The sequence below is a fragment of the Phyllostomus hastatus genome, unplaced genomic scaffold (genome assembly GCF_019186645.2).
Source record: "Phyllostomus hastatus isolate PE091 unplaced genomic scaffold, TTU_PhHast_1.1 phas_contig_1162, whole genome shotgun sequence".
Classification (NCBI taxonomy): Eukaryota; Metazoa; Chordata; class Mammalia; order Chiroptera; family Phyllostomidae; genus Phyllostomus; species Phyllostomus hastatus.
In genome coordinates, this window is record NW_025333537.1 from 4,824,328 (window position 1) to 4,836,785 (window position 12,458).

General features: G+C 46.6%; 1 protein-coding gene across 1 annotated transcript; it reads right to left on the minus strand.

Annotated features, from left to right (window-relative positions):
- Positions 1–4,948: 4,948 nt before the first annotated feature.
- PEBP1 (phosphatidylethanolamine binding protein 1) lies at positions 4,949–10,757 on the minus strand. Its single transcript, XM_045846277.1, has 4 exons — positions 10,485–10,757; positions 9,267–9,376; positions 8,423–8,523; positions 4,949–5,943 (listed from the first exon to the last, which is right to left on the minus strand). The coding sequence occupies exons 1-4, from the start codon at positions 10,617–10,619 to the stop codon at positions 5,726–5,728; spliced, it is 564 nt and encodes a 187-aa protein (XP_045702233.1). The 5' UTR covers positions 10,620–10,757; the 3' UTR covers positions 4,949–5,725.
- Positions 10,758–12,458: the final 1,701 nt, after the last annotated feature.

Here is a 12,458-nt window from a genome sequence, read left to right on the forward strand (position 1 = left end):
TCGCCTTGCTGTGTTATTGTAGCAGGAAGTTTCCCTTCTAGGTTTGCCGGCTCCTAATTCAGACGGAGAGCCACCTCCAGAAACTCCTCTCCATAGTGCCGGTCGCTTCTGGAAGAGCCATTCGCGATCTCCAGGTAAAGCTGTGCCTTCCAAGTTTTTCCACGGGTTTGAAGATAGTGTTGCACTGTTTGAAGTGGTCAGCGGCACCTTTTTGCCCTTAAGAATAGAAAAAGGAACACATGCATGCACAGGCACGTACACACACACACCAATGTGCCAGTTGGGCTTAGAAGTGCCTATTGCAGGAGAGGAGCTGGGCACCCTCAAAGGCAAGCTATGAAGAAGTTATAGCCAAATATTTGAAGTGATCCCACTGGAAGAGACCTCCCACCCCCCACATTCTACTTCCATTAGAATAGTCCTATGTGCATATCATTGAGGTGGTAAAATATTTAATTTCTAGGATGTGGCTTTGGGTTTAAGACAATCTCAGTAAGATGGCATCTTCTTAGCATTCTAAGTCCTGGACATTGAAGTTAAACTTTAGCGGGAGGACCCGAAGGTCACTCTTGTGTCCTCCAGGGCATTCAGTCATCACAGACACGTGGCCAGTCACGTTCACTGCCATAGACTAGAGCAGAGAGGTAGACTCAAAAACTACAAAATGATTTATTAACCATGGGTTAACGCCATCCGTAAAGTTATCACCTGGTTTCCTAAACAGCCGAGTTCACTGAAGTTTCTGTTAGGTACAACAGAAAATAACGTTGCAAAGGGCTGGAAAGAAGACTCAATTACCCATGACAAATAGGTAACCTGTACTTCATGCTTATGCCTCCCGTGTGATGGGACACCACACTAAGGATTTTACAGGTGAGGAAATAAGCGCAGACCAGGGTAAGTGGTGGTGGTGCAGACTGAATCCAAACCTGTCTGATTTCAGACACTCCTGGGCATAGTTACTGCCATTCAGGACATTATGTCTTCAGGAAGACAGAACAACTTCTTGAAGTCTGTCATCCGTTTCTCTGTAGTGAGAAGTGTCTAGCTAGCTTGTGAAAAGGCCTTGTGTCTGAGACGACAGGCGCTGATCTTTATAAAATGTCCCTCTCTACAAGTTTGTCAGTGGTGTGTTCCAAGGCAGAGTTACCAGAAGGAAGATCAGAAGGAAAGAGCGTGGGTCCCCGCTCTGAACACCTGGGACAGACTGTCTTCCAACTCCTAGTACCTGCACGAGGAGGCAGTGAGAATAGACCAGGACCAGAATGGCAGCAAGAGAACAGGTATGCAGGCGGTGCTGGGGCAGCAGCAGCCAACCAGTGTCCCAGAACCCCAGCATACACTGAACTCCCCGACGTGGAAAGAATCGTTACAGGTTTGTCACACATATTAGTAAAGGCTGCTGACCTTTGATTTGCAGTGATTCACTCAATGAGTATTTACTGAGGACCATGTAAGTCAGGTGCCAGGCCAGATGCCTGAGATACATCAGTGTATCTCAGATAAAGATCCTTGCTCTAACGGAGCTTACATTGGGGGAGGCAGGAAACTGATAAAACGTAGTCATTATAATAAATAATCTTACATGGTAATAGGTGCTCTAGATAAAGGAAAAAGTAGGGAAAGGGGATTAGAATTGCCAGACCAGCCTACATGTATTCAAGAAGTATTTATTAAGCACCTACTGTGTACCTGGGGGTGTAGTAGTAAATAAGATGGATGGGGTCACTGATTTAGATCTCTACTGAAACAGAAGTGAAGTAGCAGCAGACTAGGCTAACCAGCAGTGGGCTCAGGTGAGCCGGGACCAGGCGAGGACTGGTGCGGCAGGAGTTCGGAGGAGCTGCAAGTCAGTCACGAGGGTGGCAGAGAATGCCCAGTGCTGTCTAACTAACGGGATCCAAGTTTATTTCTTGCATCTACCGTCACCTGTAATTATTTGTTTACCTATCAGTTGGAAAAGGGCATTCCTGGGCAATTGAAAACAGGCCCCTGTAAGAACTCCACATGACCCTTCGATTCTAATTTCATAATACATGTTGCCATAGAAATGATAATATATAAAAATGTACATTTTTATTGTTCCAGTCTGGCAGAGCAGTGTAAATCTTTCATGCCGAATACAGTTTAGAAACTAGACAAGCTGAGGACACTGAAGAGTAAAAGCAGGTGCATTGTGGGAAAGCAACCAGACAGAGGAGTGAGGGTGAAATACAACCATTCTGAGGTGAAGAAACATTGGGAGTCCACTCCCAGCAGACTAGACTCACTCTACGGGAAATGCTACAGGAATTCTTCATACGGAAGGGAGATGATACCAGCAGAAAACTTGGATTTCTGGGAATGAAGAGCAGCAAATGGTAAATATCTAGATAAATATAAAAGAATTTCCCCTTCGTATTCTTTGAAGTATTTTGAAATACATATATATTGTTGAAAGAAAAAATTGTAACCCTTTCTGGTAAGGGTTTCAACGCAGTAAATTAACCCCTATGCCAGCTGTAGCATAAAGGTTGGGGTTCAAGAACCTATAGTTGTCAAGCTTCTGCATTTTACATGAAGTGGTACGATTTTTATTGTAAGCAGACTGAACAATTAGTCATGTGTGTTGTAACTCCAACTACTGAAAAAGAACACCAAAAGAGGTAATAATCAAATATCTGGTGAACTAAGATATTCAAATAACCCAAAAGGAGGTAGGAAAGGAAGAACAGAGGTATCAAGAGCGGGGCAAATAGAAAACGGAATAAAATGGTAAACCTAAATCTCACCAGTATTTAACTGCATTAAATAGTAACAGTCTCTATAAACAGTCGATGAAAAGGCAAAGATTAGTTGTCCTTGCATTCGTGAAGGGTCCAGCCTAACAGAGGAGATAAAAACACTACATAAAAAACTACATATACAGCCCCAACCAGGATGGCTCGGTTGGTTGGGCGTCATCCCACAAAGCGAAAGGCTGCCAGCCTGATTCCTGGTCAGGGCACGTGTCTGGGTTTTGGGTTCAGTCCCTGGGATGGGTTTTTTTGGAGGCAGCAGATTAGTGTTTCCCTCTCACAGTGATGTTTCTCTCCCTCTTTCTCCTTCCCTTCCCCTCTAAAAATACATAAATAAAATTAATGTATTCTGAACCTGCAGCATGTGCTTCCTACTGACGTGCCCTTGGGCAAGGTCATTTTTACTTCCAATTTAATAGGTGAAACATGGTATCCCATCGTTTCTAAGGTTACTGGTATATCTTTCCATGCGTATTATTCCTTTTATGTGAACTTTTTGTGCATACACTTCACCTTTTTCGGTGGGGTTGTTGACCTTTTCCAGAGTCCTTTATGAGTCTATACCTGTTTTAGACAAGGAAACAGACTGCTGTAACTCCTCATTCATCTTCAGACCATAACTAAAAAAGTACTGTGGTGAGCAAGATACAAGTCTCAAAGACAACAGTTCACAGAAAGAGTGAATGATTTTAAATACATAACTATAAAATTGTCACTTGTGTAAAGCTTGAGAAAACTGCCAAGGGTATAGCAAGAGTTACTCTGATACACCATTGCCGGGAATATAATCAGAATGATCTTTCTGGAGGATGGTTTGTCAGCATCAGCATTGAAACTGTGTATGTTCTTTGAACTGATTATTTCAATGCTATGAATTTACTCCACTAAATTACTTGCAAAAAACATTTTACACACAGAAAATGTCTGTTAAAGCACAGTTTGTAACAGCAAATAACAAGAAATATTATAATCACGGTAGGGAATTGGATTGGTTAATTATGAAAACTCCCATAAAATAGAGTGTTTGTTCAAAATGACATGAACTGGGCTGACCTGTTAACTGAAGATAAATGGCATGGAAGTACAACAGTTGGGGAAAGACAGAGCAAGACTATAATTTTTAAGGGTAAATATATAAATGTATACTGGTATCAGGATGTACATTTTCTTCTGAAAGAAAATTGGTCACTGTGGATGCAAAAGGGGAAAAGCATTGTCTTCCTATACTGTTTGCCTTGTCTGCAAGTAAATGTGTGCATTACTTTTCACATTTATTTTTAAGGTCGATGAGGTAGTTTTCTTTACAGCTTTTGTTTTGTAAAATAAAAACTTTATTTATTTTTAGAAAGGGGAACTGAGGTGGTGGGGGGGGGAGACAGGGAGAAAAACATCGATGGGCTGCCTCCTGCACACCCCCAACCAGGAACCTGGCCCGCAACCCAGGCATGTGCCTGACCAGGGATTGAACTGCAACCCTTTGGTTCACAGGCCAATGCTCAATCCACTGAGCTACACCAGCCAGGGAGAAAATATTTTAAAAATGAATTTTATAACCCTACAGTTAAAAAAATTACTCTCTACCTTATCTGCCCCCAGAGGTTACATGAGGCAACATTTGCAAGTGTTTCAGAGGAGTATAGCAGCGCAAGGTGGGACAGAGCCCAGCCTTGCCCCGCACCTGCCAGCTCTGATTCAGGATTCCTATCTCCACCACAGACCAGGTCAGTGATCAGACCTTCCAGGGCCTTCCTTTCCTTTTGGTGCATCAGCGGTTGTGGGTGACCCATCCACATCCCCCCTCCCTGGTACTGATCCTACGTGGATTGTGAGTTAGAGCAGAGAGAGGTACAGGCTGTTTCTTAGCAGACTGTCACGGTGTCTGCACCCAACTACACCAGGGGGGCCTCTTACAAAAAGCAAAGGTGCTTTCTGGGCAAGAAACCTTGGCTGAAGTTTTATGATTTTTAAAAACCCTCCAACTGAAATGAATGGTCGTTCCTGCTACAGTTCAATGGCATTTGTGTAAGTGCGGACTCTGTATGGTCCCTGGATCAAGTCCCGGTCATCTCGGCTGGTCCAGGAAAGGAGATATTCACCCTCTGGGGTCGTCTCTTGACTTTCCACATTTATGAAACTCCATATTCAAAAGGACAAAATACCTGGAGGCTCGGTTTGTCCACACAGGGTTTTATTTTTATTCAACTATAAGCAAACAGAAGAATTAACACAACATTCAGCAACTCCAGACCGGCTTTTGTTACACCAACAAACGGAGAGTGGTCAGTTTAAGACACAGACTTGGGGATTTGTGATAACCCCTCCCGCAGCCCCGCCGCTCATCCAGACGGCTGTGCCACAACAGGGAAGCGACGCTCCCTGTTGCCCTTTCCAGTACTGGTCTTTAAATGAGCTGGAGCAGAACACGGACACCTACCAACCAACCTGAGGTGTGCATACACTGGGGGTTAGTGGACACGCCAGCCCCTGGCTGCCTGGAGAGAGACAGGGCCGTGGAAACATCTCAGGATATGCCACCACGCACAATTCGGGATTTGAGCTCGCAAGGGCACAAGGAATCATTTGTTTGTTTTTTTAACCTCCCTTAAAGATTGTGTGGTGCTCTGCCCTATTACTGTAGACCTGTTCTTCTTACCAAAACTTTTTCCCCTTTAAATTCCGGCTTGCTCTTACGTGAACAATCTGATGACCACCTCCTAGTACCAAAATAGCCCCCAAACTGGAGTCCAATTTGATCAAAACATAAACCAGGTTGTGTGACCTGGTACCATGACAAAGGAAAGGCAGAAGGAAACGTCACCCTACACCACTATCTGCTCAGGTCTCGCCTGTGAGAATGGGAACCGGGAAGAGGAGAAATCTACATGCATCGCTGAACTTGAGAACACTGCTTGGGCCCCCCGGGGTGACACCTGTCTCCTGGCGTTCCCCTACTTCCCCGACAGCTGCTCGTAGAGCTTGGGCACATAGTCGTCCCACTCCGCCTGGTAGCACGTGCCGGCCACTGGGGACCCGAGGTGGTACTTTTTGCGGAAAGATGCCACCTTGAATTTGCCACGGTGGTCTCCAGACCGGTTGCTGAGAACGGGCTCGTCACACTTCAGCGGCCCGTCCTGCTCGTAAACCAGCCAGACGTAGCGGTGGAGGCCTGGGGGGAAAGGCAGAGGGAAGATATACACACGGCTAGGCATCTAAGGGAGACATCACCCATCTTCACAGAAACGTTGCCAATTTGGAGGGACCCGGACCACCCCATTCATAAGGACACTGAGAACCCAGGAGGAGTCAGGTCACTCACCTGCTGAAAATCATCCAGTGTCACTCCACTGCAATTAGTACAAAGTCCACACCCTTTAAGGACCTGCAGGATTCGGCCCCTGCCCACTCCTCCTACTGCTCTCCGCTCCCCGCTCACTGCACTCCGACTCTGGCCCGTCTCCGACAGGAGCTGATCACCGGCCGTTTCCCACCACTCCCACGAGAGTGCCCCTTCTCCTTCCGGCACAGTGACATGCCTATCTAAAATCCTTGCTTTTTAAGTTCACCGCCTCATTGGAGAGAGAGCCCCATAAAGCTCCAGTGTTTTTGTCTCATTGACCCTTATCACCCCAGAACCTACCTGACTCAGTGCCTGGCACACAGGAGGTGCTAAAAACTATGAGAAGTGGATGAAGGGCACCAGCCAATCACCAACCAGGTGTGCAACGCATCCCACCACAATCACACCTGCACAGGCTAAAGGGGAGCATTATCTTTCTACCACCAGGGCTTACTTCCCTGGAAGACAGGAGACGTGGTTGGAAGAAATGGCCCAACTCACTTCAACTAACTAAGTAGCAAAGACTGCCTGAAAATGAGCCAGCAGGTGCCCTATGAACCCCGCAGCATTAGGTACTGGACACAAACCGGTGCCATGAGTCGTGTCTCTAAGCTATTGAGACATCTGCACACCCACGTTTACTGCAGCATTGTCTACAGTGGTGAAGAGGTGGAAGTAACACAAACATCCATTGATAAATGCACGGGTAAACACAACATGGCATACACACACAATAAGTTATTATTCAGCCTTAAAAAAGATCCTGTTACATGCTACAACGTGGATAAGGTTTGATATGGAACCACATGAATCTCAGATGGGTCTTCTGAAACTTTTGTATATTGCTAATGAATGTAAAAATTTCCCGTCACTTAGGAGAACTCTTGGGTGATTTCTATGACCCAACCATTCGACTCATAGGTATTTACCCAAGAAAAATGAAAACCTGTGCCCACAAAACGACAAGAATGTGTACGGCAGCTTCAGTCGTAATATCCGAACACTGGAAACAGCCCAAATGTCCATTCACAGGAAAATGGCTACACAAATTGTGGTACATTTGCACAATGGAATACGACTAGCAATGAAGAGGAATGAATTCCTGATACAAACAACACACGGATGAATCCCTGACATTATCTCAAGTGAAAATGACCAATCACCAAAAACAAATGCATACCGTGTATCCTTTACATGAATACGAAAGTAATCTACGGAGTCAGGTGTCAGAAAATGGTTAGTGCTGGGAAAAGTCAACTTAAAAGTGTGTGTGCATCCACCAATATCCACTCTCTATACCCTTACAACCTGTGTTTTATTGCACGTAAATTACACCTTACTAAAAGAATATGAAGGAAAAGAAAAAAAAAGGCGAGTTCCTGAGGCTTTTTTTGTTAATGAGAACACAGCGCCTACTTGAGAGACTTGCTTTATTCTCCAATGTGTACTCCCATAATTAAACTGCCTCATTTCATAACTGCCCTAGAGAACTTAATAGATCCCTGAGAAAGATGTACCTTTACCGTCCTTTATGAATGCATGAGAGGGCCGAAGCCATCTGAAGCTTCTGGGATCTACAGGTAAGACAGGAGTCTATGGCCAACTGTCCTCCTCAGGGACCTTCTTGTACCTCTGCAGGCCAACTCGTGGCTGGACAATGCGCACAGAAGCTAGGGCGCTGCCACGCTCCACCACCCACTTCCTCCTTGTCCCACCATTAACCTGGGCAACACTCATCTAACTTGGTCTACATATATAACACAGTACAATACAACGTGTGAGTGTCTTCAACATCGTTCTTAAAGTCTTCCATATGTATGAAAGACACCACACTAGATATTCAAGAGAGAAGGAAGCTATAAAGAGACAAAGAAGCAAATTTTTAATAATTAATTTGGAAACCATGATCATTTCTGAGAGCTTTTATGGGAACTAAAAGCTCAAAGATCCCACAGGGCCAAGGCAGAACACGGAGCTTAGGTGGTTTAACTGTGTTCATGCCACGTGCAGCCCCTCTCTAGGAAGGTATTTCAAGCACACGTCTCCTCACAGACCTCCCTGGCTTACTAAAGGCATAAGAACTCAGAGGCAACGCTAACAGAGTCCATCTAACCAGAACCCAAGGTGCTAGCCTCCTGACAACTGCCTTGGAGGTGAACTTCACTGCCTGAAACCTCCACCAGGGTAAGGGCTCTCATAAATACAATAGCGCTCTAAGAATCAGACTAAAATTTGCAGCACATCAGGCCAATCCTAATGTGTACCCAGGCTCCCCTCCCGCCGCCCCCCAAAAGCAGCCTTTACTGACCTGTGCCCTTAGGAGGCCCAGAGCCCACATAGTCGGAGAGAACTGTACCACTGCCGATGTCGTTGCCCTTCATGTTGACCACCAGGAAGTGGTGCCATTCCCTGTGGGAGAACACAGGCCGGTCAACACCACAGGAAGTCAGCGCACACTCACTGCACCGCCAGCAAAGGGGCACGAGGCCCACGTTCCGTGCCAGGATACAGCGATGAAGCAGACAGTTCGCTTTCCTGGTCGTGCAAACCTCCGGGGTCTGCAGAAGGGAGGACCCAGCACCCCCCTCCCTCTGAGACGGACTAGAGCAGGGGCCAGCAAACTTTCTGTGAAGGGCCAGACGGTAAATGCGTTTGGCTTGGCCGTCCACACTCCCTGTCACCACACCTCCACTCCCTGGCTGGAGCGCGGACGCAGTCAGAGACAAGACGTACACAAGCTACCATGGCTGCGGCCCAGCAACCCTTGTTTCGTGGGCAATGAAATTTGAACTTCATTTAATTTTCAGATGTCACAAAGTATGCTTCTTTCCATCCCCCCCCTCCCCCCAATTCTTAAAAAATGTAAAAACTATTCTCAGTTCCTGGGGCTGTACAGAAACAGGCCTCGGGCGGATCTGGCTCTCAGCAATAGAGCTGCGAGCCAGATATTAGTGCAATATTAGCACAATAGTGTCTAGGCTCCTGCTCTGCGGAGCAGAGAGACCAGAAATGTGTGCTCAGGCTTAAGCATGCATGTGAACACCCCAAACCAAGTTCACCAGCACAGCACGTCCAGGGGAAGACTGACCCAGTGCAAGAAGCACCAGCTCCTATCTGGGTGACCTACAGTTCCCCAGCTTCCTCCAGCTTACCTATATTTGGGGTCCTTCCGGCTCGGAGCATCCGGGTCTGTCAAGACCAAGGTATAGAGTTTACTTGCATTAAGGCCATCCCATGCAATACTGGTGGGCCGGTTCTTAACCTGCAAGAAGGAAGCAGTTGAGTTAAAAAGCCAAAAAACGCTTAAGAAACCAAGGCTCAGGTTCCCAACAGAGTGGAGTATTAGTAAAAGCTAAAGTGTATTTATGCGACTGAGAGCCAGGCACTGAAGTTCAGTACACTCTTTACATTATTTATTTTCGTCCCAACAGTAATACTACAAGCTGGGTATCCTAGCGTGTTATTGCCAGAAAGAGTTGGGGTCAGGACTTCAACCCTAGTGCTGACTGAGCCCTCTTAACAATAACCTTACAAGATCTGGAATGACAGGGTCTCCAGATCTGGTGACCAGGAGGTCACCTGGGGCCTGTTAAAGTGAAATCGTAATTAACTGGACACTTAGAAGTGCACAGAAAACAAGAAGGCCAGACGTGGACAGTGAAAATGGAGAAAGGGAGACTGAGAAATGGGCACTTCATATTGACACCAAAACAATGAAAGTGTCACCGATAGCAGTTGTATTGACACCACTGTCGCGGAGCTTCCTGACCACCAACTCACAACGGTGTCAGGCACTCTGGTTTCTCCACTGTCAGCCTCCAGGACCTGGTCCCGCCTCCACCACCCGAGTCAGAGGTCAAGGCCCGCAGCCCTGGAGCCGACCAGCTGCGTAAGTCAGCACCACGTCCCTGACGGCTAAAACAAAGGAGTCCTTGCTGGGCACTGATAACCACCGGTTACATAATGCGTCGTATGTCCTCGGGTGGGGCGTTTGCTCCCCAAAATGAGACCTAAAATCCTGAGGCCAGAGGGGGATCTCTGGGGACACGCGGGCTACCAAAGCCAACTTGTTCCTGGGCATGGTCCCCTGCCTAGTTTCTGCCCTCACTCCGGGGAGCCTGCCTGTTTTTCCAGGCCTAGAACCCTGCCCCGGCCTATAAATCCTGGGAATGTGGATTAATTACTCCCGCAGGCCGCGCCCTGCCCCCAGGTACAGAATTCCCTGCGTTACTCTGGGCCCGCAGCATGGGCCCCAGGACCCCACTTCCTCAGTGGATCAGGCGCACGTGGACTGTAATGTCCGCCCCACCTCCGCCCAGTCGCTGGCCCGATGGCCTGCAGCCCCCCACCCCCACCCAGCCCTAGTGTACCTGGGTGGGCGTCAGCACTTTGCCCAGCTCGTCAACTTCCACCCCGCTGTACTTGACCTGCAGCGGGTGCTGCGGCCGCTCTTCCACTTCCTGCAGGCTCAAGGGCCCGGACCACTGGCCGATGTCCACCGGCATCGCGAGGCCGAGCAGGAGGGAGCACCACCAGGGAAACGCTGCAGACCAGGCGCGGGTCAACAGTACCGACTCAGAGCGGTACACAAACTGGCCAAAGGCCGCGCGAGCCCCCGCTGCAAGTGGAACGCATGCGCAGGTTCTACCGCCCATCCCCCCCATTCTGCTCTCTGATTGGTAGCGCGCGGTGGCTCGAGCTCCTTGGCCAATGCTGCTGGCTTTGCCTTTCTTTTTGCCTGGAGGGAATCTGCGACCCGTGGTCCCCGCGTTCCCGGGAGCCACGGCTCAGCTTCCAAGACAGTTTCAAGAAATGCAATTGAGCTGTCTTTGATTTTTTTTTCTTTTTTGTGTGATTCGTTGTACCAGTTTCTAAATTCAGAAATGCTAAGGCCCTGCTTTTCTACTGCATTTCCTAAAACAAGCTGGATTGTCCTAGCCTCACAGTGATTTCACGCATGCTCACTTGTTTCGGTAACTGCCCGGTGGAAGGGCGTGAGTGAACTTTTTAGCATTTTTCTCTAGGGACAGACACAGTGGTATTTGATTTTCAACTTCACAGCTTGGCCCCGGGCAACCTTCTCGGGAAATGGCTTTTTAAAACCATTATTATTCCTATTCTGTGGACACTGGGCTCTGCCCCTACCAAAACTGCTCTCAATGTGGCCACCAAATGCTTTCTTTTCGCTAAATATAATGGACACTAATTAATAGTCATCTGATTGGATCTTAGGACAGCCTTTGACATTAATAACTCCCCCAGGGAATAAAAAGTTGTCCATTTTCATTTCTTTTTTAAAAAATTATTTATTTATTTGTTTTTACAATTTTTAATTGTTTTTCAAGTACAGTTTTCTGCTCCCACCCCACCCCTCCCTTGTTATTGTCCACATGGCCTTTATCATTGTTCCTGTAAACCCCTCACCCATTTCCCTCTTATTCCCTTTCCTCTCCTTTCTTATCACTGTCAGCCTGTTCTCAATTTCAATGTCTTTGGCTGTACTTTGCTTACTTGTTTGTTTTGTTGATTAGGTTCCTGTTAATGGTGATATCATGTGGTATTTGTCTTTCATCTCTTGGCTTATTTCACTTAGCATAATGCTCTCCAGCTCCATCCAAGCTGTTGTGAAGGGTATAAGCTCCTTCTTTCTTTCTGCTGCGTAGAATGCCATTGTGTAAATGTACCATAGTTTTTTGATCCATTTATTTACCGATTGGCACTTGGGTTGCTTCCAGCACTTGGCTATTGTAAATTGTGCTGCTATGAACATTGGGGTGCATAGATTCTTTTGGATTGGTGTTTCAGGGTTCTTAGGATATAATCCTAGCTGGGTCAAAAGGCATTTCCATTTTTAGTTTTCTGAGAAAATTCCATACTGTTTTCCACAAAGGCTGCACAAGTCGGCAGTCCCACCAACAGTGCACTAGAGTTCCCTTTTCTCCACACCCTCTCCAACATTTGTTGCTTGTTGCTTTTTTTACGATGGCCATTCTGACTGGGGTGAAGTGGTATCTCATTGTGGTTTTAATTTACATCTCTCTGATGGCTAGCGATACTGAGCATCATTTCATATGTCTCTGGACCCTCTGTGTGTCCTCCTTGGAGAAGAGTCCTTTGCCCATTTTTTGGTTGGGTTGCTTATCTTCTTAGAGTGGAGTCGTGTGAGTTCTTTATATATTTTGGAGATCAAACCCTTGTCTGAAGTATCATTGGCAAATATGTTTTCCCATATGGTTGGTTCTCTTTTCATTTTAATGCTGTTTTCTTTAGCTGTTGTTGTTTTCATTTCTTACTAGGAAATAATTCAAGCTCATGGTAGAAAATTCAGAAAAAAAGTCAAAAAA